At 37.4% G+C, this 26,943-nt stretch overlaps 2 protein-coding genes across 13 annotated transcripts in view; both read left to right on the top strand.

Moving 5' to 3' along the window:
* The window catches only part of LOC127871479 (KICSTOR complex protein ITFG2-like), a 30,261-nt gene extending 15,008 nt beyond the window's left edge, over positions 1–15,253 (top strand). For 3 of the 6 annotated variants that reach the window (XM_052414436.1, XM_052414438.1, XM_052414439.1), the window contains exons 11-12: positions 5,101–5,277; positions 10,789–15,253. In XM_052414436.1, the coding sequence (XP_052270396.1) occupies positions 5,101–5,277; positions 10,789–10,856 (245 nt within the window). In that variant the 3' untranslated portion in view covers positions 10,857–15,253. Of the gene's footprint in view, positions 1–5,100; positions 5,278–10,788 lie in introns of those variants that run through there. The other 3 variants (XM_052414437.1, XM_052414442.1, XM_052414440.1) reach the window with 3 other exon arrangements.
* A 6,700-nt stretch (positions 15,254–21,953) lies between these two features.
* The window catches only part of LOC127871481 (uncharacterized), a 362,002-nt gene continuing 357,012 nt past the window's right edge, over positions 21,954–26,943 (top strand). For all 7 annotated transcript variants that reach the window (XR_008045365.1, XR_008045368.1, XR_008045367.1 and 4 more), the window contains exon 1: positions 21,954–22,013. The gene's annotated coding sequence lies outside the window, so the exon portion shown is untranslated. The remainder of the gene's footprint in view (positions 22,014–26,943) is intronic.

The raw sequence follows: 26,943 nt of genomic DNA, 5'->3' as shown, positions 1-26,943 counted from the left end.
ATGTCAGATATCAGTTTGAGGAAAATGTGGTTGCATTCACTGCCGGTACATGTCCTATGTCAGATATCAGTTTGAGGAAAATGTGGCTGCATTCACTGCCGGTACATGTCCTATGTCAGATATCAGTTTGAGGAGAATGTTGCTGCATTCACTGTCGGTACATGTCCTATGTCAGATATCAGTTTGAGGAAAAAGTGGCTGCATTCACTGCTGGTACATGTCCTATGTCAGATATCAGTTTGAGGAAAATGTGGTTGCATTCACTGCTGGTACATGTCCTATGTCAGATATCAGTTAAAGGAAAATGTGGTTGCATTCACTGCTGGTACATGTCCTATGTCAGATATCAGTTAAAGGAAAATGTGGCTGCATTCACTGCCGGTACATGTCCTATGTCAGATATCAGTTTGAGGAAAAAGTGGCTGCATTCACTGCTGGTACATGTCCTATGTCAGATATCAGTTAAAGGAAAATGTGGCTGCATTCACTGCCGGTACATGTCCTATGTCAGATATCAGTTTGAGGAAAATGTGGCTGCATTCACTGCCGGTACATGTCCTATGTTAGATATCAGTTTGAGGAAAATGTGGCTGCATTCACTGCTGGTACATGTCCTATGTCAGATATCAGTTTGTGGAAAATGTGGCTGCATTTACTGCTGGTACATGTCCTATGTTAGATATCAGTTAAAGAAAAATGTGGCTGCATTCACTGCCGGTACATGTCCTATGTCAGATATCAGTTTGAGGAAAAAGTGGCTTCATTCACTGCCGGTACATGTCCTATGTCAGATATCAGTTTGAGGAAAAAGTGGCCGCATTCACTGCCGGAACATGTCCTATGTCAGATATCAGTTTGAGGAAAAAAGTGGCTGCATTCACTGCTGGTACATGTCCTATGTCAGATATCAGTTTGAGGAAAAAGTGGCTGCATTCACTGCCGGTACATGTCCTATGTCAGATATCAGTTAAAGGAAAAAGTGGCTGCATTCACTGCTGGTACATGTCCTATGTCAGATATCAGTTTGAGAAAAAAAGTGGCTGCATTCACTGCTGGTACATGCCCTATGTCAGATATCAGTTTGAGGAAAAAGTTGCTGCATTCACTGCTGGTACATGCCCTATGTCAGATATCAGTTTGAGGAAAAAGTGGCTGCATTCACTGCCGGTACATGTTTATGTCAGATATCAGTTTGAGGAGAATGTGGCTGCATTCACTGCCGGTACATGTCCTATGTCAGATATCAGTTTGAGGAAAAAGTGGCTGCATTCATTGCTGGTACATGTCCTATGTCAGATATCAGTTTGAGGAAAAAGTTGCTGCATTCACTGCCGGTACATGTCCTATGTTAGATATCAGTTTGAGGAAAATGTGGTTGCATTCACTATTGGTTTGTGTCATATGAGATAAGGTCATGAGTAACCTAGGCTTAATTCATATTTGTCATGCTTTGTCCCCCAATCGGACAGTATATAAATATTACATGTCTGACAGGGTGACAGTAAATTTGTCAACTTACGGAAATACTGTCAACCGAGGCGAAGCAAAGGTTGACAGTATTTTACTGAAAGTTGACAAATTTACTGTCACCCTGTCAGACATGTAATATTTATTTTATTATACCGAACAAACTTTTCAAACAGGAACAATTTATATGAACCATGAACAAATTTAATATTCAATAATTGTATTTAATTTCAGCAATGAACAACCATTAATATATTGAGTGGTTCAGATTGTCGGGCCGAGCAAAATGAACTTTGCTTTATTCGTCACCAACCTAGTAATCAATTTATCCCATCAATTTTCTTATTCGTCAATTATTTCTTTAAAAATAAATTACCGGACCAGCTTTCCGTATTTTTTTTTCATCACTTGATTACGCAATTTATGACGTACTCGTGTGACGTCATTTCGGTGACGAAACATTTTGGGACGACGATATGGACGTGGTGGTTTTTAGCTCACCTGAGCACAACGTGCTCATGGTGAGCTTTTGTGATCACCTTTTGTCCGTCGTGCGTCGTCTGTTGTGCGGCATCAACATTTGCCTTGTTAACTCTCTAGAGGCCACATTTTTTGTCCAATCTTCATGAAATTTGGTCAGAAGATTGGTCTCAATGATATCTTGGATGAGTTTGAAAATGGTTACGTTTGCTTGAAAAACATGGCTGCCAAGGGGCGGGGCATTTTTCCTTATATGGCTATAGTAAAATCTTGTTAGAGGCCACATTTATTGTCTGATCTTCATAAAACTTAGTCAGAAGATTTATCCCATTAATATCTTGGACGAGATTGAAAATGATGCCGGTTGGTTGAAAAACATGGCCGCCAGGGGGCGGGGCATTTTTCCTTATATGGCTATAGTAAAACCTTGTTAACACTCTAGAGGCCACATTTATTTTCCGATTTTCATGAAACTTGCTCAGAAGTTTTGTCCCAATGATATCTTGGATGAGATCAAAAATGGTAACCTTTGCTTGAAAAACATGGCTGCCAAGGGGCGGGTCATTTTTCCTTATATGGCTATATATGGCTATCGTAAAATCTTGTTAACACTCTAGAGGCCACATTTATTGTCCAATCTTCATAAAACTTGGTCAGAAGATTCATCCCAATAATATCTTGGACAAGTTCGAAAATGATGCCAATTGGTTGAAAAACATGGCCGCCAGGGGGCGGGTCATTTTTTCTTATATGGCAATAGTAAAACTTTAACACTCTAGAGGCCACATTTATTTTCCGATCTTCATGAAACTTGGTCAGAAGATTTGTCTCAATAATATCTTGGATGAGTTCGAAAATTGTTTTGTTTTCTTTAAAAACATGGCCATCAGGGGGCGGGGCATTTTTCCTGATATGGCTGTATATGGTTTTTGTAAAACCTTGTTAACACTCTAGAGGCCACATTTATTGTCCAATCTTCATGAAATTTGGTCAGAATATTTGTCTTATTGATATCTTGAGTTCGAAAATGATTACGTTTGCTTGAAAACATGGCTGCCAAGGGGCGGGGTAATTTTCCTTATATGGCTATATATGGCTATATATGGTTATTGTAAAATCTTGTTAACACTCTAGAGGCCACATTTATAGTCTGATCTTCATGAAACTCAGTCAGAAGATTCATCCCAATAATATCTTGGACAAGTTCAAAAATGATACTGGTTGGTTGAAAAACATGGCCACCACTGGGGCGGGGCATTTTTCCTAATATGGCTATAGTAAAACCTTGTTAACACTCTAGAGATCGCATTTATTTTTCGTTCATCATGAAACTTGGTCAGAAGATTTGTCCCAATGATATCTTGGATGAGTTCGAAAATGGTTTTGGTTGCTTTAAAAACATGGCCACCAGGGGCTGGGCATTTTTCCTCATATGGCTATAGTAAAACCTTGTTAAAGGGGCCTTCTCACAGATTTTGGCATGTTTTGAAGTTTGTCATTAAATGCTAAATATTGATAAATGTAAACATTAAATTTTAAAAGCTCCAGTAAAAAATCAAATATAAAATTTAAAAAAAGGAAAAATTAAGTAGCCACAGCAGGGCTCGAACCAGTGACCCCCGGAAACCTGAAGTAAAAACGCATTAGCCAACTGAGCTATCCTGCCAAGCATACATAAGATGCGTATTTTATACATTATATAAGTAATCTTCGTGGTTTCAAAAATTTTTAAACGAAAACAACAGAACTCTCCAAATTATTCAATTGTTTCGCGTTGCAACGCTTTATAATTTTTAGGTTTTTAAATCGTCAAAAGATGCATATAATGGCTTTATAAGACCATGGCAAATGTTCAGTAATACTTTTTCCTCACAAATATCATAACTAAACTGAAAAATTGCGAATCTGAAACAACTTTTTTCAATTTTGTCAATTTACCAAACCGTGAAAAGATCCCTTTAACACTCTGGAGGCCACATTCATTGTCCAATCTTCATGAAATTTGGTTGGAAGATTGGTCTCAAGGATATTTTGGATGAGTTTGTAAATAATTATGTTTGCTTGAATAACATGGCTTCAAGGGGCGGGGCATTTTTTCTTATATGGCTATAGTAAAATCTTGTTAACACTCGAGAGGCCATATTTACTGTCCAATCTACATAAAACATGGACAGAAGATTCATCCCAATAATATCTTGGACAAGTTCAAAAATGATGCCGGTTGGTTGAAAAACATGGCTGCTAGTGGGCGGAGCATTTTTCCTTATATGGCTATAGTAAAACCTTGTTAACACTCTTGAGGCCACATTTATTTTCCGATCTTCATGAAACTTGGTCAGAAGATTTGTCCCAATAATATCTTGTTATCTCAGGTGAGCGACTTTGGGCCTTTCAGGCCCTCTTGTTTAACAGTAAAATATTTGTTTTAAACATGGAACGAATCCAAAACATATTCCGGATTGTGTGTTTGTCGTGCATAACACCTTAAGAACAGACACTGGAAGGGTATATCTTGTAACTTTATTGTTATTAGCATTGGATTAAAGTTGCCATTTAGGTATGCGTGTCGTTTATACTTAATTGATTTTTTTAATGATATTTAATTATCCAAATACAACGGAAATGCAAAACTACGTACTGTGCATGCGCGAATGGGACAGTATAATTTTTTACCATTCCTCACGTGATTGCTAAGGTAGCGGGCGACAGTATTTTTTGGACAGTATTTTTTTCTCGCTGGGACTGACAATATTTCTATGTCACGATGGCCTATGGGAGTTAAGCATTGTGAATAAAAGTGAGGTATAATGTTACAGTTTGAAAGTCAGCATGGCACTTTCAGCATACATTTTGTTTATGGTTTCGAGATTTCCTGCAACCAAAAAGCACAACTAGGGCGACCTGTCTCATATACGGAAATACTGTGTGGATGTGCATTTACACTTGTGTATGTCATTTAGATTGTTTCCACTGTATACAACTGTCTGAAAATGCCCTATTATAGGAACACTTAAGTGTATAAGCATAATGCTTAGATCATCTAAACTAGCTCAATGCAAGTGTGAGTATTCTCACCATATAAGTCTTAAATATTATTCAACAGCAACACAATCATAACAAAACTACTTAGGTCTGCATGCTGGTTTATTCCAGGTTACTTTGCAGTGAACACAACAGACAACGTGCCATGCTTCGTGTACGCCACCTTCAACAACCGTATCTACATTTACTACAACATCCAGCTGCCTCAGGTAGAGTCCACCAACCTGATAGAGGTTATGGACAAGCGCGAGGAGACGCGAAGGCTCTTGGACAGGCTCAAACTTGGATGTACGTTACCAATACAAAGAGATTTCAAATTCCAAAGGCCTCCTCAAATTGGGATCTAAAATTATTATCTTGTCAAATTCGATATCCTAAATACTTGCTCAATGGGTAGACCCCATATTTAGATCAGGCAAAACTTTAATATGCTAACATATGCTTTTCTGGAAGCAACTTAAATAGACTGTATCAATGTTTGGTGATATATGATGCATAAGTAACATTATCCAGTCGTAAATTTAGTGTACAGCAATGGTTGACTTGATTTTTTACACTCCTGAGGTACTTGTTAGTCAGGGATTCAGTGACCAAGTATAAGATTATATTTTAGTGGTAAAAAATTGCAGACATTTGAATGATCAAATTAATTGCCTTTAGATTCATGTACAAACTATCTCGGACAACACGCAGAAAATCATGGCAAACAGAGAGTTTCCCAATCTTGTCTTATCTGTTTATATCTTTGATTTTAATTTTGTGTGATGTGTTTTTATTGGATTCATCTTTTATATGTTTTTTTCCAAATTTTTCGAATTATTTTAAAAAATCGGCCAATGTAGTGTGATTCAGTGTAGATTCATTCATCCAAAAATGTACAGAAACATACAATCACAACCCATTAAGAAACGTGAGGACCTATTATAAGTTGTGGAATGGTAGAATTTGTTTAAGCAAATCTTTTGCCTGTGTGATGAGCACATTCCCAGCCAATTAAATGGCTCATTACATAAAAGATTGCTTTGAACACGTACAAATGTACAAGTTATTGCATGCACAAAAACATCAGCTACTAGCTGATCTAATAGATAAATTTGTATTTTTCAAAAAGAGATGGAGCCAATTCTAAGGAAGGAATTATTTATTATAGAATGTGCTTATGTTCTGGAAATATTTGGGCCTTCGTATGTATATTGAAAAATAAAGTAAATACAGTCCAACCTACCCAAGTGACCCCCTTTGAATAGCGACCACCTGTCCATAACGATTTCCCCCTGAACAATTTCACTATATATTTTACCTGCGAATAACGCCCGCCTGCATACAACATCCAGCGATGCCATTTTACATTCCCAAAAGTCGATTTTGATAGCTAACAACGACCACTTCAACAACCAGCGACCGACATTTTACATTCTCAAAACTCGATTTACTAATACAATCATTTAAATTATCATGATATAACGTTTTATAACCAACAATTTGAATAATTTGCATTTGACAAAACAGCATGCATTAACTATTTAATACAATGATAAGATATTTTTTGCAGCATTTTTTATTAAACATAAAATATTTTATTCTTTGAAAGAGGCTAACAACGACCACTTCAATCATAACAATTAACAATTTCACGACTTTCAATAAAACAATGGCCGCCATGATGCTGTGATAGTCATGTGATAAACATCTTACCAGTGCACTCGTCTGTTGCTATTGAGATATTGGCAAGTGACAGTTGATTTAACTCGATAGCATTTTTTTGTGTTTATTTAACTCAGATTGCTCATTGGTAGCTGCCTGCTTTTTTTTATGCATTTGACAGTTTGTCGAAAGTGTAAGAAGTTGCCTTTTTATGCCCCCCTTCGAAGAAGAGGCGGTATATTGCTTTGCTCATGTCGGTCCGTCTGTCGGCCGGTCCGTCCACCAGGTGGTTGTCAGACGATAACTCAAGAACGCTTAGGCCTAGGATCATGAAACTTCATAGGTACATTGATCATGACTCACAGATGACCCCTATTGATTTTGAGGTCACTAGGTCAAAGGTCAAGGTCACGGTGACCCGAAACAGTAAAATGATTTCCGGATGATAATTCAAGAACCCTTATGCCTAGGATCATGAAACTTGATAGGTAGATTGATCATGACTAGCAGATGACCCCTATTGATTTTCAGGTCACTAGGTCAAAGGTCAAGATCATGGTGACCCGAAATAGTAAAATGGTTTTCGGATGATAACTCAAGAACGCTTATGCCTAGGATCATGAAACTTGATAGGTACATTGATCATGACTGGCAGATGACCCCTCCCTTCGCAGAAGAGGGGGTATATTGCTTTGCTCATGTCGGTCTGTCGGTCGGTCCGTCTACCAGGTGGTTGTCAGACGATAACTCAAGAACGCTTAGGCCTAGGACCATGAAACTTCATAGGTACATTGATCATGACTCACAGATGACCCCTTTTGATTTTGAGGTCACTAGGTCAAAGGTCAAGGTCACTGTGACCTGAAATAGTAAAATGGTTTCCGGATGATAATTCAAGAACGCTTATGCCTAGGATCATGAAACTTCATAGGTAGATTGATCATGACTAGCAGATGACCCCTATTGATTTTCAGGTCACTAGGTCAAAGTTCAAGGTCACGGTGACCCGAAATAGTAAAATGGTTTCCGGATGATAATTCAAGAACCCTTATGCCTAGGATCATGAAACTTGATAGGTACATTGATCATGACTGGCAGATGACCCCTATTGATTTTCAGATCACTAGGTCAAAGGTCAAGGTCACAGTGACCTGAAATAGTAAAATGGTTTCCTGATGATAACTCATGAAAGCTTATGGCTAGGATCATGAAACTTCATACCGTAATCGGTTGTGTATAAGGCGCACTTTTTTACCCCCAAATTTGATTTAAAAAACTTGATGCGCGTTATGCACAACAACAGGCATGCCAAAACATTTTTTCCCTGTCAGTTACCCAGTTACGGTAACTCGGACCATTCTGTTCCCAGTCGATTTAACTGTCACTATGTTAATAATTGTATTATATTTACGATCTGAATATAGATTAACAAACGTTATAAAGTTAAAATTAATATTTTCTATCTTTTTCAGGTACGTACAGAGCATCGAAATCAAATAAATTTGAAGGAGATAATGAAAAACAAGGAAGCCATTTTTATTTAAATTTTATTGTTTATTCCCACAATATTATACCCTACTGTACTAGGGTTACACAATTTAATTGGGGCACTTGTCGATTTACAATAGTATGTCGGCAAGGCCTTTCCCGATATTGATGATTATTTTTATTGCTTTTCAAATGTGTTAATAAAATTGATGTTGTGTTTGTTCACACGTTTTCATACGTCTTGTCAAGATTTGAGTCACCTGTCAAGTTTTGTGTAGCTGGGCTATTATCAAAACATGCGAACCGGCAGACGGCATCACACCTCCACTGTTTAATTATCGCGTGTAATGTCAGTAATGGTGTTGAGAAGTTTGAGTCGTTAAAGTCACCTGTCAATTATACTGAGCAACTGAATGAGCAATAAACAACACTCTTCAACATGAATAAAAACTGCACATTTGCCATTTTAACCATTATAAAAATTGTCATTAGACTTACCGTATCTTGAATAGCACTGCGATCGACAGAGAAAGAATCTTGAAATTGTCTTTGAATTGTCAGAATTTTTTAATTGTCAGTCACAATATTGACGTTTCGGACATAGACGGACGACCCTTATAAAGACGATCAAAGACAACAACAAAGGTCCTTTTCAGGACCGCGCATATTCTGGAAAGAATATTTTGCAAATTGTCAAACACAAATATATTTGTGTAATGTAACCTTACCATCTATATCGCATAGACGCTCGAAATAACGCGCGAGACCGGCAATGTAAATAAAACGATTTTCTGTTAGCCCATGGAGTATGGAACCGAATTTTTCCCAGTTTTTTTGCATCAAAAACTTTTTTTCCCGATTTTTTGCTTCAAAAAGTTGATGCGCGTTATACACAAATGCGCGTTATACACAACCGATTACGGTAGGTACATTGATCATGACTCGCAGATGACCCCTATTGATTTTCAGGTCACTAGGTCAAAGGTCAAGGTAACAGTGACAAAAAACATATTTACAAAATGGCTGTCACTACAACTTAGAGCCCATATGGGGGGCATGCATGCTTTACAAACAGCCCTTGTTATTTTAGTGGCTTGAGATTAGTGTACTAATTGCCATAAATATAAAAGAAAATGTTGAGGCTTACACCAACTCATTTAGGAAATTTATGGTTAAGGTTCAATTACGATTTCTCCGTGATAAGACGTACACAGATTAAAGATTAGTAAATTGTCAGTTAAAGTTAACCATTATGGTATGTGTGTGTGTTTGGGGGAGGCGGGGTCTTAGTGCTGTGTGTGTTTTGTTGTTACTACTGGTATGTTGATTATCTGTCTGGTATCATATTCTTTTATGTTTGGAAATGGAATAATACATGTAAATATAAAAACAAAACTGTGTTTTCAATCCTTTATTAAATTATACATGCATTAGTATTCTCACATTTAAAAATAGAGCACATACATATATAACATACCTGTAAAAATCCTACTAGCATATTTTGCAGAGTTTCAATTGACCCGGCCAATAAAAACCACCTGTGAAAAAAGACCACAACGACCAAATCCTTTGAGTGGTCTTTATTGTCAGGTTGGACTGTATAACAAATAACATTATCTATCAATCAATGTACGTCATGTAATGATGTCATTGCGATTCGACTGTTAATTGATACATTGTGCATTTGGCCACTTTCTGTCATTAGCGCCATCTCCTTAGTGTTACATGAAGCTCCATCTCTTTGGGAAAAGTGTAAAATAATTTATTACAACGGCAAGAAGCCAATATTTTTGTGCATTGAGCATCGAATATATGTTGTATGCATTGTTTGATGACGTAAGCGATTTAAATGGGTGGAAATTTGCTCGTCACACAGCAAACATTCATCAAAATGCTTTTTAAAACTCCACCAGGCAACAACTTATAATGGTTCTCATGTTTTTTAATTGGGCTGTGAATGTATGTTTCTGTACATTTTTGGATGAATTTATCTTCACTGAAACGCACTATATTGCCTAATTTTTAAAACAATGCAATATATGCTGAAAAGACATATAAAACCTAATCACCCTGTAAAATTATCCATCAAATTTCAAAACACTCTGGCCTCAGTGCCACCTGATAAGTTGAATTGGCTCATTTATTAATGCATCTCAAAAAAGAGGTTGCACCCGTGATTTAAGGCTGTGTTATAGTTTTATGTTAAATGCTGTTGTAACTTCATGTTTATAGAATACAAATTTAACTAGATGATGACATATAATCCCTTTATAGACTGAAACTCATTTGTTGTCAGGTTAATTCATTTATTCCTAGTGTCTAGAAAAAAGGCCTTGGCAAACAGCGTAGACCCAGATGAGACGCCGCATGATGCCGCTTCTCATCAAGGTCTGCGCTGTTTGCTTTAAGGAATTTCTGTAAGAAATATTCTAAATATAGAAAAAATATATACTAGACATCCCTAATTTTGGAAATAAATTGATCAAATTTAGAAGGATGGGAGAGTCCACTAGGCAAAAATGGGTTAATCTGCTCGAGCTATACAAGTTAAGATACACGTCATAGGCTTTATGCTAGCATACAGTGTCACCTTGCACAGTCGCTATTCTCGCACCACTCATATGTTTTACTGTTTGTATATTTGTTTGTTATGTGTTTGTGTTCCAGCCCCTCGGAACAGAGACCTCCAGGAGTTGTATCGGTGGTGTCTCTATGGATGGAAGGACAAGTCATGAGCTCACAATAGATTGCAGACTAAGGACAGGGTGCCTAAATTCACTCACTTGCTTACCATGGCGAATGAACAATGCGGTGAAGGGAGCTATTGCTAGTAAAGTTGGCAAGAGTCATATCAGTATGTTAACCGTAAAGTGCCATAAAAAGATATGTCACCTCGTCGACGCCTTTGTCTTTGTTCTTAATTGAAAACTTCGAAAAAAGCAAAATGTTTGCACTTAAAGTGCAAAAATAGTAAAGTATTTATTACAAGCTATTACCAGGAGTGTAAATATATAACTATACAAAGGCAATCAAGCAAATATATGAGGCTCATTATTTTTGGCAGTATTTACACTTTCATGAGTCATTCAATGACCATACAAAGGTACTCAACAGCTTAAGAACAACCATTGTGTACGTATACATGCATGCAAACAACCGCCTCTGCATTTTATGTTAAACAAAAATACATATCAGGTATTTTTGTTTCTTGTAATGTATAACATTACACACAAAAAAGATATTAAGAATATAGAATTAAACAAAAAAATGAATTGATGTACTTAAAAGTGCACATCAAAACTTTTAATTTATGTTTCATAGCATGATTTTGTAGGGTTGAGTAAAGATTGCTTAAAAGCCAGTTAGGATTTGCAATGGCATGTAGCATTTTTTTAGCTCACCTGAGCACAACGTGCTCATGGTGAGCTTTTGTGATCGCTTTTTGTCCGACGTTCGTTGTGCGTTGTGCGGTTCAACAATTGCCTTGTTAACTCTCTAGTGGCCACATTTATTGTCCAATCTTCATGAAATGTGGTCAGAAGATTGGTTTCAATGATATCTTGGATGAGTTCGAAAATGGTTACGTTTGCTTGAAAAACATGGCCGCCAAGGGGCGGGGCATTTTTCCTTATATTGCTATATAAGGCTATAGTAAAATCTTGTTAACACTCTAGAGGCCACATTTATTGTCCAATCTTCATGAAATTTGGTCAGAAGATTCATCCCAATAATATCTTGGACGAGTTAGAAAATGATGCCGGTTGGTTGAAAAACATTGCCACCAGGGGGCGGGGCATTTTTCCTTATATTGCTTTAGTAAAACCTTGTTAACAATCTAGAGGCCACATTTATTGTCCAATCTTGATGAAATATGGTCAGTAGATTTGTCTTAATGATATCTTGGATGAGTTCGAAAATGGTTACGTTTGCTTGAAAAACATGGCCGCCAAAGGGCGGGGCATTTTTCCTTATATGGCTATATAAGGCTATAGTTAAATCTTGTTAACACTCTAGAAGCCACATTAATAGTCCGATCTTCATGAAACTTGGTCAGAAGATTCATCTTAATAATATCTTGGACGAGTTCCAAATGATGCCGGTTGGTTGAAAACATGGCTACGACGGGGGGCGGGGCTATTTTCCTTATATGGCTATAATAAAACCTTGTTAACACTCTAGAGGTCACATTTATTTTCCGATCATCATGAAACTTGGTCAGAAGATTTTTCCCAATGATATCTTGGATGTGTTCGAAAATGGTTTTGGTTGCTTTAAAAACATGGCCACCAGGGGCGGGGCATTTTTTTTTTATGGCTATATATGGCTATAGTAAAACCTTGTTAACACTCTAGAGGCCACATTTATTGTCCAATCTTCATGAAATTTGGTCAGAAGATTGGTCTCAATGATATCTTGGATGAGTTCGAAAATAATTATGTTTGCTTGAAAAAAATGGCTTCCAAGGGGCGGGGCATTTTTTCTCATATGGCTATAGTAAAATCTTGTTCACACTCTAGAGGCCACATTTACTGTCCGATCTTCATGAAACTTGGTCAGAAGATTCATCCCTATAATATCTTGGACGAGTTCAAAAATGATGTCGGTTGATTGAAAAACATGGCTGCCAGGGGGCGAGGCATTTTTCCTTATATGGCTATAGTAAAACCTTGTTAACACTCTAGAGGCCACTTTTATTTTCCGATCTTTGTGAAACTTGGTCAGAAGATTTGTCCCAATAATATCTTGTTATCTCAGGTGAGCGACTTTGGGCCTATAAGGCCCTCTTGTTTTTTATCACCTTTGGTAGAGAAAAAGAGAAAAGAACTCCGGCATGACTGATATTAGTTCAATATGTGGATTAGTGTCAGATGATGGTTGAAGGGAATATTAACAATAAATAATAAGCCTTTGTGTTTTCAAGATTTGGAAATCTTAACTCATTCCCATTATAATATAGACAGCTTTCAAATTAAATGCAACTCCAATGTGAAGACTAATAGGCTTGGTATATATGCTTTTTAGTCTCCGTATGACTGCTTAGATTGACAGTTATGGTTGTTTTATTTTCACATTGAAATGATCACATCGCTTTGCAGTCATCAGAAAGCCTTAAAACATTGATGTGATCTTTAGATGCCCCAAAACACAAGCAAATGTAAAATGATTTTCTGTACTTAAGATTACAAATCCAGCGTTAAGCTGTGTAATATATTGCATATTGTGTATTGAACGAAAAAGATGTACATGTTAATGATGTAATGTTAAAGTGTTCATTAAAAAGATGTATTGTAAACACAATGTTAATTTACATTAGCTTGAAAAGTATTGTTGGTCAAATGATATTGTGATTTTTGCTCAGCCTATACCTGTGCTGTACCTGCAAATCATGATTTCAGCCAGTCAATTTATTATTTTTGCATTATTAATAATATAACTTGTTAATTTTTTATTTTTGTTTTGAATGTTGTTGATATTTGTAAACTAGGCACTTTTTTCACTAATAAAGCCATTTATTATTTTTGCAGTTCGATAGTTTATTTCTCATTCTCTTGACCTAATGCCTGTGGTAATTGATACAAATCGGTGCTTATAAAAAGAAGAAAATCATGTAGCAGTATATACTGTATACAGAATCATACTTCCAACTCATATCTAATTACTGTAAATATAAACGCTTACGTTTTATATTTTTTACACATGCATTGTGAATTTTTGATACAAATAGTTTTGTTTTGATTTGTAGCATTTGAGACCTGTATACATGTATGCATTGAAGACCATAATACATGTATGTATTGGAGACCAGTATACATTTATGCATTGGAGACCAGTATACATGTATGTATTGGAGACCAGTATACATTTATGCATTGGAGACCAGTATACATGTATGTATTGGAGACCAGTATACATGTATGTATTGGAAACCAGTATGCATTGGAGACCAGTATACATGTATGAATTGGAGACCAGTTTACATGTATGTATTGGATACCAGTATACATTTATGCATTGGAGACCATAATACATGTATGCAATGGAGACCAGTATTCATTGGAGACCAGTATACATGTATGAATTGGAGACCAGTATACATGTATGTATTGGATACCAGTATACATGTATGCATTGGAGATCATAATACATGTATGCATTGGAGACCAGTATCCTTTAGATACCAGTATACATGTATGCATTGAAGACCATAATACATGTATGCATTGGAGACCAGTATACATGTATGTATTGGATACCAGTATACATGTATGTATTGGAGACCAGTATACATGTATGCATTGGAGACCATAATACATGTATGCATTGGAGACCAGTATCCATTGGAGACCAGTATACATGTATGAATTGGAGACCAGTATACATCTATGTATTGGATACCAGTATACATGTATGCATTGGAGACCATAATACATGTATGCATTGGAGACCAGTATCCATTGGTTGGAGACCAGTATACATGTATGTATTGGAGACCAGTATACATGTATGTATTGGACACCATAATACATGTATGCATTTGAGACCAGTATCCATTGGAGACCAGTATACATGTATGAATTGGAGACCAGTATACATGTATGTATTGGAGACCAGTATCAATTGGAGACCAGTATACATGTATGAATTGGAGACCAGTATATATGTATGTATTAGATACCAGTATACATGTATGCATTGGAGGCCATAATACATGTATGCATTGGAGACCAGTATCCATTGGAGACCAGTATACATGTATGAATTGGAGACCAGCATTCATGTATATATTGGAGACCAGTATACATGTATGTATTGGAGACTAGTATATATGCATGTATTGGATACCAGTATACATGTATGCATTGGAGACCAGTATACATGTATGTATGGTAGACCAGTATGCATTGAAGACCAGTATACATGTATGTTTATGATATATCTATGAATTAGAGACCATAATATATGTATATGTATGCAGACCGGTTGTAACTGTTTCCTTGAGAGAACCGTCCCAGTTTGTTTGATTTCTGCAGTAACAAACGACATTATTTTATTTGACACAATTTTTAAAATATCATCTTTCCTTAAAGTGTAAGCAGAAAATAAACCGAAGCAAGATTTGTTTTGAAAGTGAGTATACAAGTTGTTGACTTGTTTTATTTTAGCCTTGGGTTTACGAAAAATATCATAATCATGTTTTAATGAGAAAAGACTTCACAAATATAAGCCAGAACATGAAGGAATTATATATACATGTAGTTCCCTATTGAGCTTGGTACATTCTGACGCATGGCTCACTAGCTTAACTGCTTACTCATTTATTTAGGAGGCTAACTTTAAATGAAAAATTCCATAAACACGGAAAGTGTGGTTCTTGAGTGCCGGATTAACCTTTACAGACTGCACATTCTAATCTCATATGAAACTTCACGTGTAAAACAAGCCCTTGCTACGAAGTGATCCGAGAGTCTTTGAAACTTGGACATTGATATTAATGTGACTAAAGTGTCTTCCCTGATTAGCCAGTGCAGTTTATCAATGCTACAAAAACGCTTCACACACATGCATTAAGTCCTGTTCTCGAATATTGTTGGTTTGCACATTTATTGTGCTCCCCCCCCCAAAAAATTGGGGGGAGCATATAGTCGCCGCTTTGTCTGTCCGTGTGTGTGTCCGTCCGTGCACAATTTTTGTCCGGGCTATTTCTCAGCAACTTATGACTGGAATTCAATGAAACTTTATGGGAAGCTTCACGACCAAGAGGAAATGTGCATATTATCAACGGGTTCTGGTCGGATGATTTTTCACAGAGTTATGGCCCTTTGAAATTTTCCATTAACTGTACATATAATGCAATTCTTGTCCCCCCAACTACTAGACGTTTCCTTTTATCTGAATATATAGTGCAATATTGTTACAAAAAAACTTTTGGGGAGCATCACCCGTCTCCGACGGTTTCTTGTTTAAATAATTGTGATAAACCCTGTGACGATGCATCTATGCTAAGCACATGACCACTGTTCCTTTACATGTAAAATGTCACACGTGCGATAAAATTGAACAACTTACAACTTCAGATTATCATACTTTTTGTAAGTTATTGTTCCATGTAAAGACCACTTCTGTTAAGAATGCTTTTATGAATCGGGTTTTTATATGATACACGAAATAACTCAATCCATGATTGTATTATTGACTTTACAAATCGACACAAGTGATGTGTTTGTCAGAAACACAATGCCCACTATTGCGTCGCTTTAAAGCCATATATTTGACCTTGAAGGAAGACCTTGACCTTTCACCACTTAAAATGTGCAGCTCCAAAGTTTAACCAAGGTTAAAGTTTGGAGACAGAATTACAGACAGACAGGCCAATAACAATATACCCCTGATTATTCGATCCGGGGGCATAGAAATGTATTTGAGTTACCTTTTTGACGATGCTGAAACAGCATCGTCCAAGGTTTGATAACCAGTAAAAAAAATCTTCACAATGGCGACCTATGTAAAAGACCGAGCCAGTCCGATTGAGATAACTCGATTTTTCAGTTACTTCCCTTGGCATTCGCCACTGCGTAGGAGATTGCTCGTTGATTTTCATTGATAACATTCTCTTAGCAGAGTTGTCGTTCGTGTTGATAAAGGTAAATATTAATAGAACAGAATATCCTGGGGAAACAGATTCAATAAGTGTATCAGAACGTTAATTTCAAATTAGTTATTTTACATCCATTTTATTTTTATGGACCAATGAAACAACTATATATTTTCTCTATTTTGTTTGATATTTGTTCTCGATTTAGTAAATAAATTGCGAATAAAAACATGTAAAATTAACTTTTTACGTGATCACAAAACTAAAGAATGCGAACAATTTCGAACCTGCAAATTGTAAACGCTGCACTGCTATGATATATATAGATAAAACAACATTTCTTTGCGTAATTGCCATTAAAACACCTGACAATATCCAATAGCACAACAGAGAGAGCCCATGTAAATTTACACCAAGACACAGGGCAATAGAGTAATATCTGTACTAATCTTTGTTTATGTACTAACAAGTCCTCCGCGAGGGACGTTAAACGGGGGTGCAGTGTATCGGTGCTGTACACCGGGCACTTAAAAGAACCAGGGGCGCCTCTGGAATCGGGGCGCCCTCTGTATCCCGCTCGAACCCCCACTAACATCTCTTGGGGCGGAGAGCACAAAAACCACACACAAACTATAAGGAATTAACATTAATGCCAATAAGGATAATGCTAATCTAGAGATAATAGGAATACTGCAAAAACCATTTTGATAAAAGGCAAACCACTACATAATCCAAAAAAAAAAAAAAAAAAAGCATCTAGTCACATTAAGGTCTCATTGGCCATCGTGCTATGATGTATAATATGACCTTATTTTCTCCCCTGAAGGGTCACAGGGGCAGGTCGATACATCTGTAGTCGAGAAGACGCTGGACGACCTGTAAATAAATCTTTAATACACACTCTTTGCGTAATTGTCCGTCCCGCTAGCGTAGTGGTAAGGACGTTCCATTTTTCACCTTTACGACACCGGTTCGATTTCCACTCCCGGCGCAATGTTATATTTTGTATGTTTTGTGGTCACCATTCCGGACAGGTGTTTTTCCACGGATAATCTCATCCCCCCCCCGCAGCATTTGACCATATAAAAAATTAAAAAGTATTTCAGTACAAAACAAATAGCTGGAAATTGCAGCTATCATTCAAAATTCGTCCCAACTGTCGTCAATCTAATCTTATTAGGTAGAAGTGCTGGACACATTCCGGGTTCCCAACATTATGCAGCCTCAGCGCGGAGGTAACTAATTACCTTGGAAAAACACAAATACACACACTGGGTGCAGCCTAGGCGCGTATAGACTTAAACAAGGCAACAAACTCAAGTGCGGGCACAATCATTTAAAATTTACATATTGAATACGATATTCTAACAGAAATTACACAACCACCTAAGTGTACATACCATGTTTGATATTTCGTTCGATTGTTAGATTTCAGCATATACATGTATAAGGTCATTTCGCTATTAGTTAACTTATCCATATGTTCGTGGGCGAACTCGGATAGTCAAGTGCTCATACGATTGAGCTCACATGGTCCGGCTATGTGCTCATACCTACTTTCGAGAATCATTATGAAGATATTGCCATACTTAATGAACAAGAATGTGACCCGCCTCCCAGTTTCGCTCAATGGGTCAAGTTACCCACGGGTACTACTTCCCCGTACCCCTAAACTTTTTTTCGTACCAAAAATGTTTCGTACGCAAATTTTTTTCGTACCAAATTTCTTTCGTACCCAAAATTTTCGTACCCAAATTTGTTATCGTACCCAAATGTTCGTATCAACATACACAATTGTGGTGATATAGATACACTTAAATTGATGTTTTATATCCATCCTCTTCAAAAGCATCGTCACACCAGTACTGCCAGTACTTTGATTTTAGAATGTTTTGTGTCCAACTTTATTATAACGGATGAAACATTTAAAAAAATGATTAAACGTTGATTCAATATGCACCTCGTATTGCATTTACTTACACGAAACATCAACAATATGCATTGATAGTTTTTCAAATACTAGTAGTGGCATATTTGTATAATACACACTTATGACATACTGTTTAATTACCCTAAGAACGTCATCAACACCCATTTAATGATCGTTGCCGACTTTCGCTACTCAAACAGAAATGAGGACTGACGTTTTCTTCAGCGACGTTTCATCGGACCTGGCAGTCTCAAGTCGTCTGCTCTGTATGCGCACATGCTCGTCGCAGTAGATGTTCAGCATTAGGCCGGATTTCCATGTGTCCGCGCTCCGCGTCCGCGTTCCGTACACGGACAAGGAGTATCTTTTCCATGCACCCGCTTATTTGTTAGCCATTCCGTGTAAAAAGCTCATTCCAAACGTTGTGGACTTTGATTAGGATGTCGTTATTAAAAGAGCACACATTTTTTATGATGACTGCTGCGGCAGTACTGTATGTTAGTAGACGGAAACGCAGACATAGGTACTGGACACTTATCATCATAAGAAACCGTCAAACTTACGGCACATACTACCATCTTGTTAAAGAATAAGAGCTGAACGATGAAGAGTTCAGGACCTACATCCGTCTTAGTAGACGTCAGTTCGGCGATGTGCTGTCGGTTGTAGAAGAACAGCTGAATCGACGGAGTACGTCACGTCAGTCTATAAGTGCCAAGGAACGACTCGCCATTTGCTTAAGGTAATGAAAACAAAACAAACTATCCCTTACTAAATTTATTATTTTTTCACTAATAGCTATGCTTGAAAGTAAACACACAGATTTCAACCATTTCGTTTTTTCGCGGACACGGACACACGGAACGCGGACTCGCAGACAATGAAACCCAGCCTTAGGCCGGGTTTTCATGTCTCCGCGTTCCGTGTGTCCATGTCTGTGAAAAAAACGAACTGGTTGAAATCTGTTGGAGCTATCCCATGTATCTGCGTCTGCGTATTGCGTCCGTGAAAACCCGCTCGGTGAGCGATTTTTCACGGACGCGGACTCAGTACACGGACGGCAGTCAACATGAAAGGTCGACCGTCAAGCATAGATATTAGTGAACAAATAATAAGTTTAGTTAGTGATCACCCTGAAATATACAACCAACGTATGAAAGAATACAGAGACAAAGACATTGCATCAAACATCTGGAAAAGCATAGCCAACGAAATGTCAATTGATGGCGTTTCAGGTAAGTGAGAATAGGAATATGCGAATATATATCGTCTCCATATTGTACACTCTATAATCGCTTTTCAAAAGACACAGAATATATTTCAAACAAGATATAACGCTATAACAAGTCGCTATTTATGTTCTTTTTTTGTCTATGCGAGTTCACATACAAGTTTTGAAGTCTGTAATACGAAAAATCAGTAATGTTTATCAATATAACTATGCGAATTGTCATTAATTCAGCCTGTCGTTCCTTGGCACTTAGACATAGACTGACGTGACGTACTCCGTCGATTCAGCTTTTCTTCTACAACCGACAGCACATCGCCGAACTGACGTCTACTAAGAAGTAGGTCCTGAACTCTTCATCGTTCAGCTCTAATTCTTTAACAAGATGGTAGTATGTGCCGTAAGTTTGACGGTTTCTTATGATGGCACGTGTCCAGTACCTATGTCTGCGTTTAGTCTACTAACATGCAGTACTGCCGCAGAAGGCATCATAAAAAATGTGTGCTCTTCTAATAAGGACATCCGTATCCAAGTTACCACGTTTGAAATGAGCTTTTTGCACGGAAAGGCTAAAATAATTAACGGATGCATGAAATAGAAACTCCGCGTCCGTATACGATACGCGGACACGGAACACGGAGCGCGGACACGGATGCATGGAAACCCGGCCTTAGTCATTAAACCAAAGAAGTTCCTGCTGTCAATTCTGTTCTCAATCAACTATACACTTGCTGTATATTTATTACTTACATAGGGGATTTGAGGAATATCTGCTATCATTTTGTGAACTTTATTATGTTGCTTGAGTCCTGTCAAGGGTCAGGCATATGAAACAAATAAAAATAATGCGTGACAATTTACTGTATATCCACCACCAGTATTGGTGTTCGTATGTTGGAAGTGTAAATGTTGTGTAACAAATAATTTCAATTATTACATTTATGAAATTATAAAAATAATAACTAAGATGCATTTTGCATAACCGTTATTGGATATAAAATGCATTTAATAAATTTCAGCTTTTTTTATTTATTGTACTGTAGTATTGTATCGATTATAAAAATGAACGTGTTTATGGGTCCAATCACTGTTTGCAGGGCAGCTATGACTACCCGTATTGTGTTTTATTCCGTATTTGTTATTTCAATACACAGAATAGTATATACAACTGTAAATGTGTAATGAACAGCCGTTCGTTGCGGAACAAATGTTATTATTCATTACGTTAGAAAAGTCAGAAACAGCTTTTCCACGATACTTATAGACCAATGTTTTCTGAGAATAGCTCAGTGTTATCTCATTTTTACGAGCATGAGTCGCTATCTTTTCATGAAACGGATAATCAGGTCTGATGGCTGAAGGCCTTTTGGGAAAGTGATAAGTTTGACTGATAGTACGGAACAAATGCTATTTTACCCATCTGGAAAGTTCCTTGCTTAAGCTGCTTTAGTATCTCTGAATTGTTCGAGATCCATACGAAGTGAAAGAGTAATATAATTTAGGTGCGTCTTCGAACAATCGGACTCATGAAGTTAAGGTCTCAGTACACCCAGGTCAGCCTGTACATTCCGCACATGCTACTGGTAGTACGTTACGACACGTTCCGCATAAAGCCAAATTATGTAAAGAAGAAATTTAAATAAAAAAGAAAGCGGATAATGATTGACCGTATCAGCATGTGTTGAACCGCGACATTTTACAAACTTAGTCCGTGTTGTTACTCACGATATAAAAAGAATGTCATTAAGTAAAGAACTCATTTATGACAAAGTCCATTATTGTGTAAACAGTGTCTTTATTTTATGTTTGTGTTGCAACTGCCCATATTATTAAACTACTGAATTTGTCGTATGTGTAAATATGCAATTTCTAAGCTCACCAACAAAATCCAATGAATTACGACACACGTGGTATTAATTACATTCTGCATTGGTGGGTGTTGTTGATAAATTTAAGGTAAATGTAATGACCATAATTGTACAGGACACGGAAATGTAAATGGCAACCCGTTATTTATCACAAAGCGAAAATGCCGCATATCTACACAAAGACACATAATATAGTACAGTGTGACCCTTAAGTTCCAAACGAGGTTATTCGAACCGCATCGTGCACGAGTATATTCGTGTTTTCGTGAAAAGGTAAGTGGTATTTTTGGTCAAAAATTCTAACAAAAATCTCTCACACATACGGTTTTATTGGGAAATGTTGTATTGCACGTTGAATAACATGTGGTACACCACTATTGGTAAATAATTGTGCATGTTTTGCTTATAATTCTTATGCACCTCTATGCTTTGGTCTAGTCCAAATAATTAGACGTAATCTACCGATGTAAATCGACCTCATATTTATAGGAGTATGCTTTTTTCGGACGAATACATTCAATAGTGCAAATGTTTTCTGTCCGCTTAATGAATCTTCTTAAAGCAATATTTTACTACTGAACGATTACAATCATGAGTGATAATATACTATAAATTGCATTTTCTGTTGAAAAAAATGTGTCTGAATTTTTTTCTAAGATGTAGGAACGCAATATTTACACTTCCCCATTTACACTGTATGTTAGTTATTTCTTAAAAAGACTCGAGTGATCAGTACACAAATAGATGAACCAAATAAGGTTCATTATGAATCCTGTTGTATATTTTGGCAATTTTTTATTATTTTACTATTTGTTATATAAAAGTAGCAGGGCCGTCGTCGGAATTTTCAGAGTGGTCAGGCTCTTAGTGCCAGAAGCTTGCGAGCGTCGAAAGCGCTAAGCTACTAGGGGAGTCCGGGGGCATGCTCTCCCCCCCCCCCCTGAATTTTTTTGACACATTAAGGCTAAATCGTGACATCTGGGAGGTTTTGAGGCAAAAGTGAACGATATTACTAAGTAATATGGCGCAGCACCAGGCTCCATATTATTTGCAATTGCGATAAACTAGGGAAAATAGTTTGAAAATAGTTTGTTAATTTTTCTAAGTTGCAGTGCTGTAACGATTCATATAAGTGCAGCAACATCTGAGAAGATCACCCTCAATGTAGGTGGAAGCTTGCGCATATAGTCAAGTACGTGTGACAGTCGGATCTGGCTATTGTGTTGTTTAGAAAAGTGTGTTTTCAAGGTATCCAATTGAACTTTCAGCGTGTCCTTGTTTACATCATCTGAATAAAATTCAGTCACTAAGAGAAACTCACTACATGTCTGAGTACTTTTAGACCTGCAGAGCTCCAGATAAGGGTCGTATTTTCGTAATTAAGAATTATTTTCAAGTCCGTTACGTATTTATTTTAAAATATTGCCGTACCATTAAGAATTACAAAATCATGTAATGAATATTATTTTTACATCGGTTCGTATCGATTTTTATTGGGTTTGTTTAACGAAGCGCATTTTTTCCAGTAAAAGCGGCGTGTACAGTCTATCTGTCAAAAAAAAAGCTGTGCCCAGAGGACATCCTAAAAACTGCAGAGTGCAAAAAAAACGCTTTTAACATATTGTACGCAAAGTGAGCCAGAGTTGAATGTTAAGAAAGACATTATTGCACAGATCTTATACGATGACACCCATTATTATTTATTTTTAGGTCATTTAGAAAAGTTAAGAATTATTTTCCAAAACTTAGTAGTAATTAACGTTAAGAATAACATTTCAGAGTTAAGAATTATTTTTGAAAATCTGGTAGTAACAGTAAGACTTTCACAAAACCTTATCTAGAGCTCTGGACCTTGCCAATCAAACCTGTCCTGGACACAATGTATAACCAGATCAAGAGCTTTGAAGTTACAGGTATGTCTGTAGTGGTCAGCCACGGAATCTGGGAAAAATGTTAGGCATCTCCCAACTGAAACCGTTTGGGTACTTTTCGTTTTCTTAGCATCGATGGTTCATCAACATTATCTGCCTTTTGTTTCACATCACGAAGAACTGATTGAATGCCCATTGACTGGCCTTTTGATGCAGACAAGTCCTGGTGCTGCAAACCTTTGCTCCGATTGTCAGTATGGCGCATCAATGACTGACCAAGCATTATGCCAAATAAAAAGTCAAATGATTTCATCTGTGCTTCAACACCTTTAATTCTGGCAAAAATGTCTGTGTCTTTTGATAAAACTTATGACTCTTCCCATAAACTTTGAAGGACTTCATAGTTGTATACAACACTCTGTGCAACTCTCTGGAGATTGTTTGCCTTCACAGTCCAACAGGTTGGACACAGTTAAATCGTGCTTAAATTATGTTTTCAATAAGACTGTCGCGTTTTGGAGAAAAATTGACAAGTTTAGACATCTCGTAGGTGGTGTCAAAGGCTGCATGATTTTCGATTGTTTAACTGCGCAACAGCATCAGTTTTGTTTTGAAAATTGGCATTTTTAAAAAAAATAAGGAAGCATGATAAAACATGTCTGATCAAGAGGAGATTAAGCCATTCATCTCCTAGCTCAGCCTTCTTTTCCCTTTTTATGCCAAAAAGTGGTCCGGCTATAGCCAGGCTGACGGCCCACGACGGCCCTGAAAATAGTAGGTAATATAAAAAGCATTAATAGTAACAAAGTGACTGTAGAAGTGCTTAAATCACCACCAATCTTTTAAATGTTCAAACTTCTTGTAAATAAGATTGTTCATGTTATCTGCAACCGATGATAAAGACAAAAAAATCTTCCAGGATTTGAGGTCTGATAACTTCTATAATTTAACGGACCTCGCTGAATTTGACCTGACCTTGTTCTTCTTTAAACAAACAATAGAAAATACCTTTCATAGAGTTTATTATTATCATTATGGCGTTCACAATGTTTAAAAATTCTAAATACAATAAAATAAAATTCAAACCCCTTTTATTTAAACATATTGTAAAACTTTGTGAATTATTTTCCCAAATACATAAAAAAACTTGTGTCGTCTACGCCACGAAACAATGTGCAATATTTCACTGGTTCTAAGACTTGCAGTTTGTTACGTAACCAGCCAAGATTAATAAAAAACAACCATACTTCCTGAATACGATATCATCCAAATGCTGAGAAACAATTGTTTCTTACAGGTATACATGGTAATCTACCAAATAACGCAATTGTTATGGTCCATTGATGGTAATCTACCAAATAACGCAATTGTTATGGTCCATTGACCTCAGGGCATTCTATGCAAGGTTTTATGAACTTAATCCGGTTGTAAAATTAAATGATCGAAGTGTCCCAGACATGCGAAAACAGTGCAGAAATCTAGAAAACTAGCGATGTAAAATATACTGTCCGACAAATTGGTGTCATTAATTATGGACGAAAACCCATATGTCCGAAAATATAGTCACAAACAATAATTATTTTGGCTTAAATTGGGGGTGTCCGAAAACTTAAGAGTGTCTGAAAACTTTGAGTTATTACGGTATCCATTAGGTGCCCACTCTATGGCCGGACACCACATGGACTCTTCACGTTTTGATCCACCAACATTTCGAGCGTTTTATCTGTACGTGCCTAGTGGAACGCGTAGCCGCGTATGGACCTACATCATGGTGAAATGTCGGAGCCTCTGCGTCAAATCTTTTAACGTGAAACCGAAAATATAACTGTTTTAAAAGCGATAGCAAATAAGATTCATCAGGGGGACCTACTAGGCAGCGATCTCGGTGCACTGTGGGGTAATGCTAATAGTCTTTGTCGATCCGTACTACCCTTTTTATTGCCACCAGCTCCTCCAACAGTGTCCTCATCAGACGTTACATGCCCAAGAGGACCTTGGTGTTCTCGTCTACAGCCTGTCTCAGCTTCCTAAAACCCTCATTCAAGCTACTACATAACTCTTTAGCTCTGTTTGGGTTAATTTGGAGTCTGTAATTTTACAATTTTATTGTGGAGGTGGCCCTGCGAACTCGCCTGACAGAGTACACTGCTTTGTCCCTCGAAGCGGATCTTCCAAGAACCTCTCAAATTCGTCTGTCAGCCCTATGAAAGGCATACTTGCTGTCCAGCAGTGGCTCTTTGACATCGGGGCATTTTGCAAAATCACTTGCACAGGCTGGAAAGCAGACTGTAAGGGCGCATTAGCCGGACTCGTCAAAACCTGATACGACAGCTGCAGACCTTGATGAGCCGGCACTATTGGGAAAGTAGTTGCACCACTATATTGCCCACTTATTCTGTTTCCCACAAATGACCAACTCAGGAGTCTTCTAGCCTCTTGAATCGTTGCTCCCTGATCTTCAAACAGGTCCTCTGTATTGGAGTCGTTCTTGCAAGGTATAAGGTTAGCGTCAGTAACAAAATCTAGTTTTCCAACTTCCAGAAAATCGCTCCGTAGTTGACAGGGCCCAACGTTCACTCCTCCGCGATGTGCCTCAGGTACCTTGTCATGTGCTGGTCGAGAGTCAATTGGGACATAGCTCCGCTTCAAAGAGCATATAGGGGCAGTGTGTTTTACAATCATAGCCTTTGTTTCCATATTTGTCCGTTTTGTTTGGAAAATTTGTGAGGTTACCCAAACGTTGAAATAGTCATGTCGTTAAAGGACAAATACAAAATAAACAACACCGGTGACCCTGGATTTTAATTTAATTTTTATATCAGAACAAGATGTGTTTGTGAAACACTATGTCCCCGTATATGACGTTTGACCTTGAAGGATGACCTTGACCTTGACCCTTCACCACTCAAAATGTGCAGCTCCATGAGATACACATGCATGTCAAATATAAAATTGCTAGCTTCAATATTGCAGAAGTGACATTACATGAGCAATTTTGACCCATATATTTGACCTTGAAGGATTACCTTGACCTTCACCACTCAAAATGTGCAGCTCCATGAGATACACATGCATGCCAAATATCAAGTTTCTATCTTCAATATTGCAAAAGAACTCATAAAATGAGCGATTTTGGCCACATATAGTTGACCTCTGACCTTGAAGGATGACCTTGACCTTTCACCACTCAAAATGTGCAGCTCCATGAGATACACATGCATGCCAAATATCAAGTTGCTATCTTGAATATTGAAATATTGCAAAAGTGTACATTAAATGAGCGATTTTGACCCATATATTTGACCTTTGACCTTGAAGGATGACCTTGACCT

Source organism: Dreissena polymorpha, chromosome 3 (genome assembly GCF_020536995.1).
Source record: "Dreissena polymorpha isolate Duluth1 chromosome 3, UMN_Dpol_1.0, whole genome shotgun sequence".
NCBI lineage: Eukaryota > Metazoa > Mollusca > Bivalvia > Myida > Dreissenidae > Dreissena > Dreissena polymorpha.
This window is presented reverse-complemented; position numbering and strand designations above follow the sequence as displayed.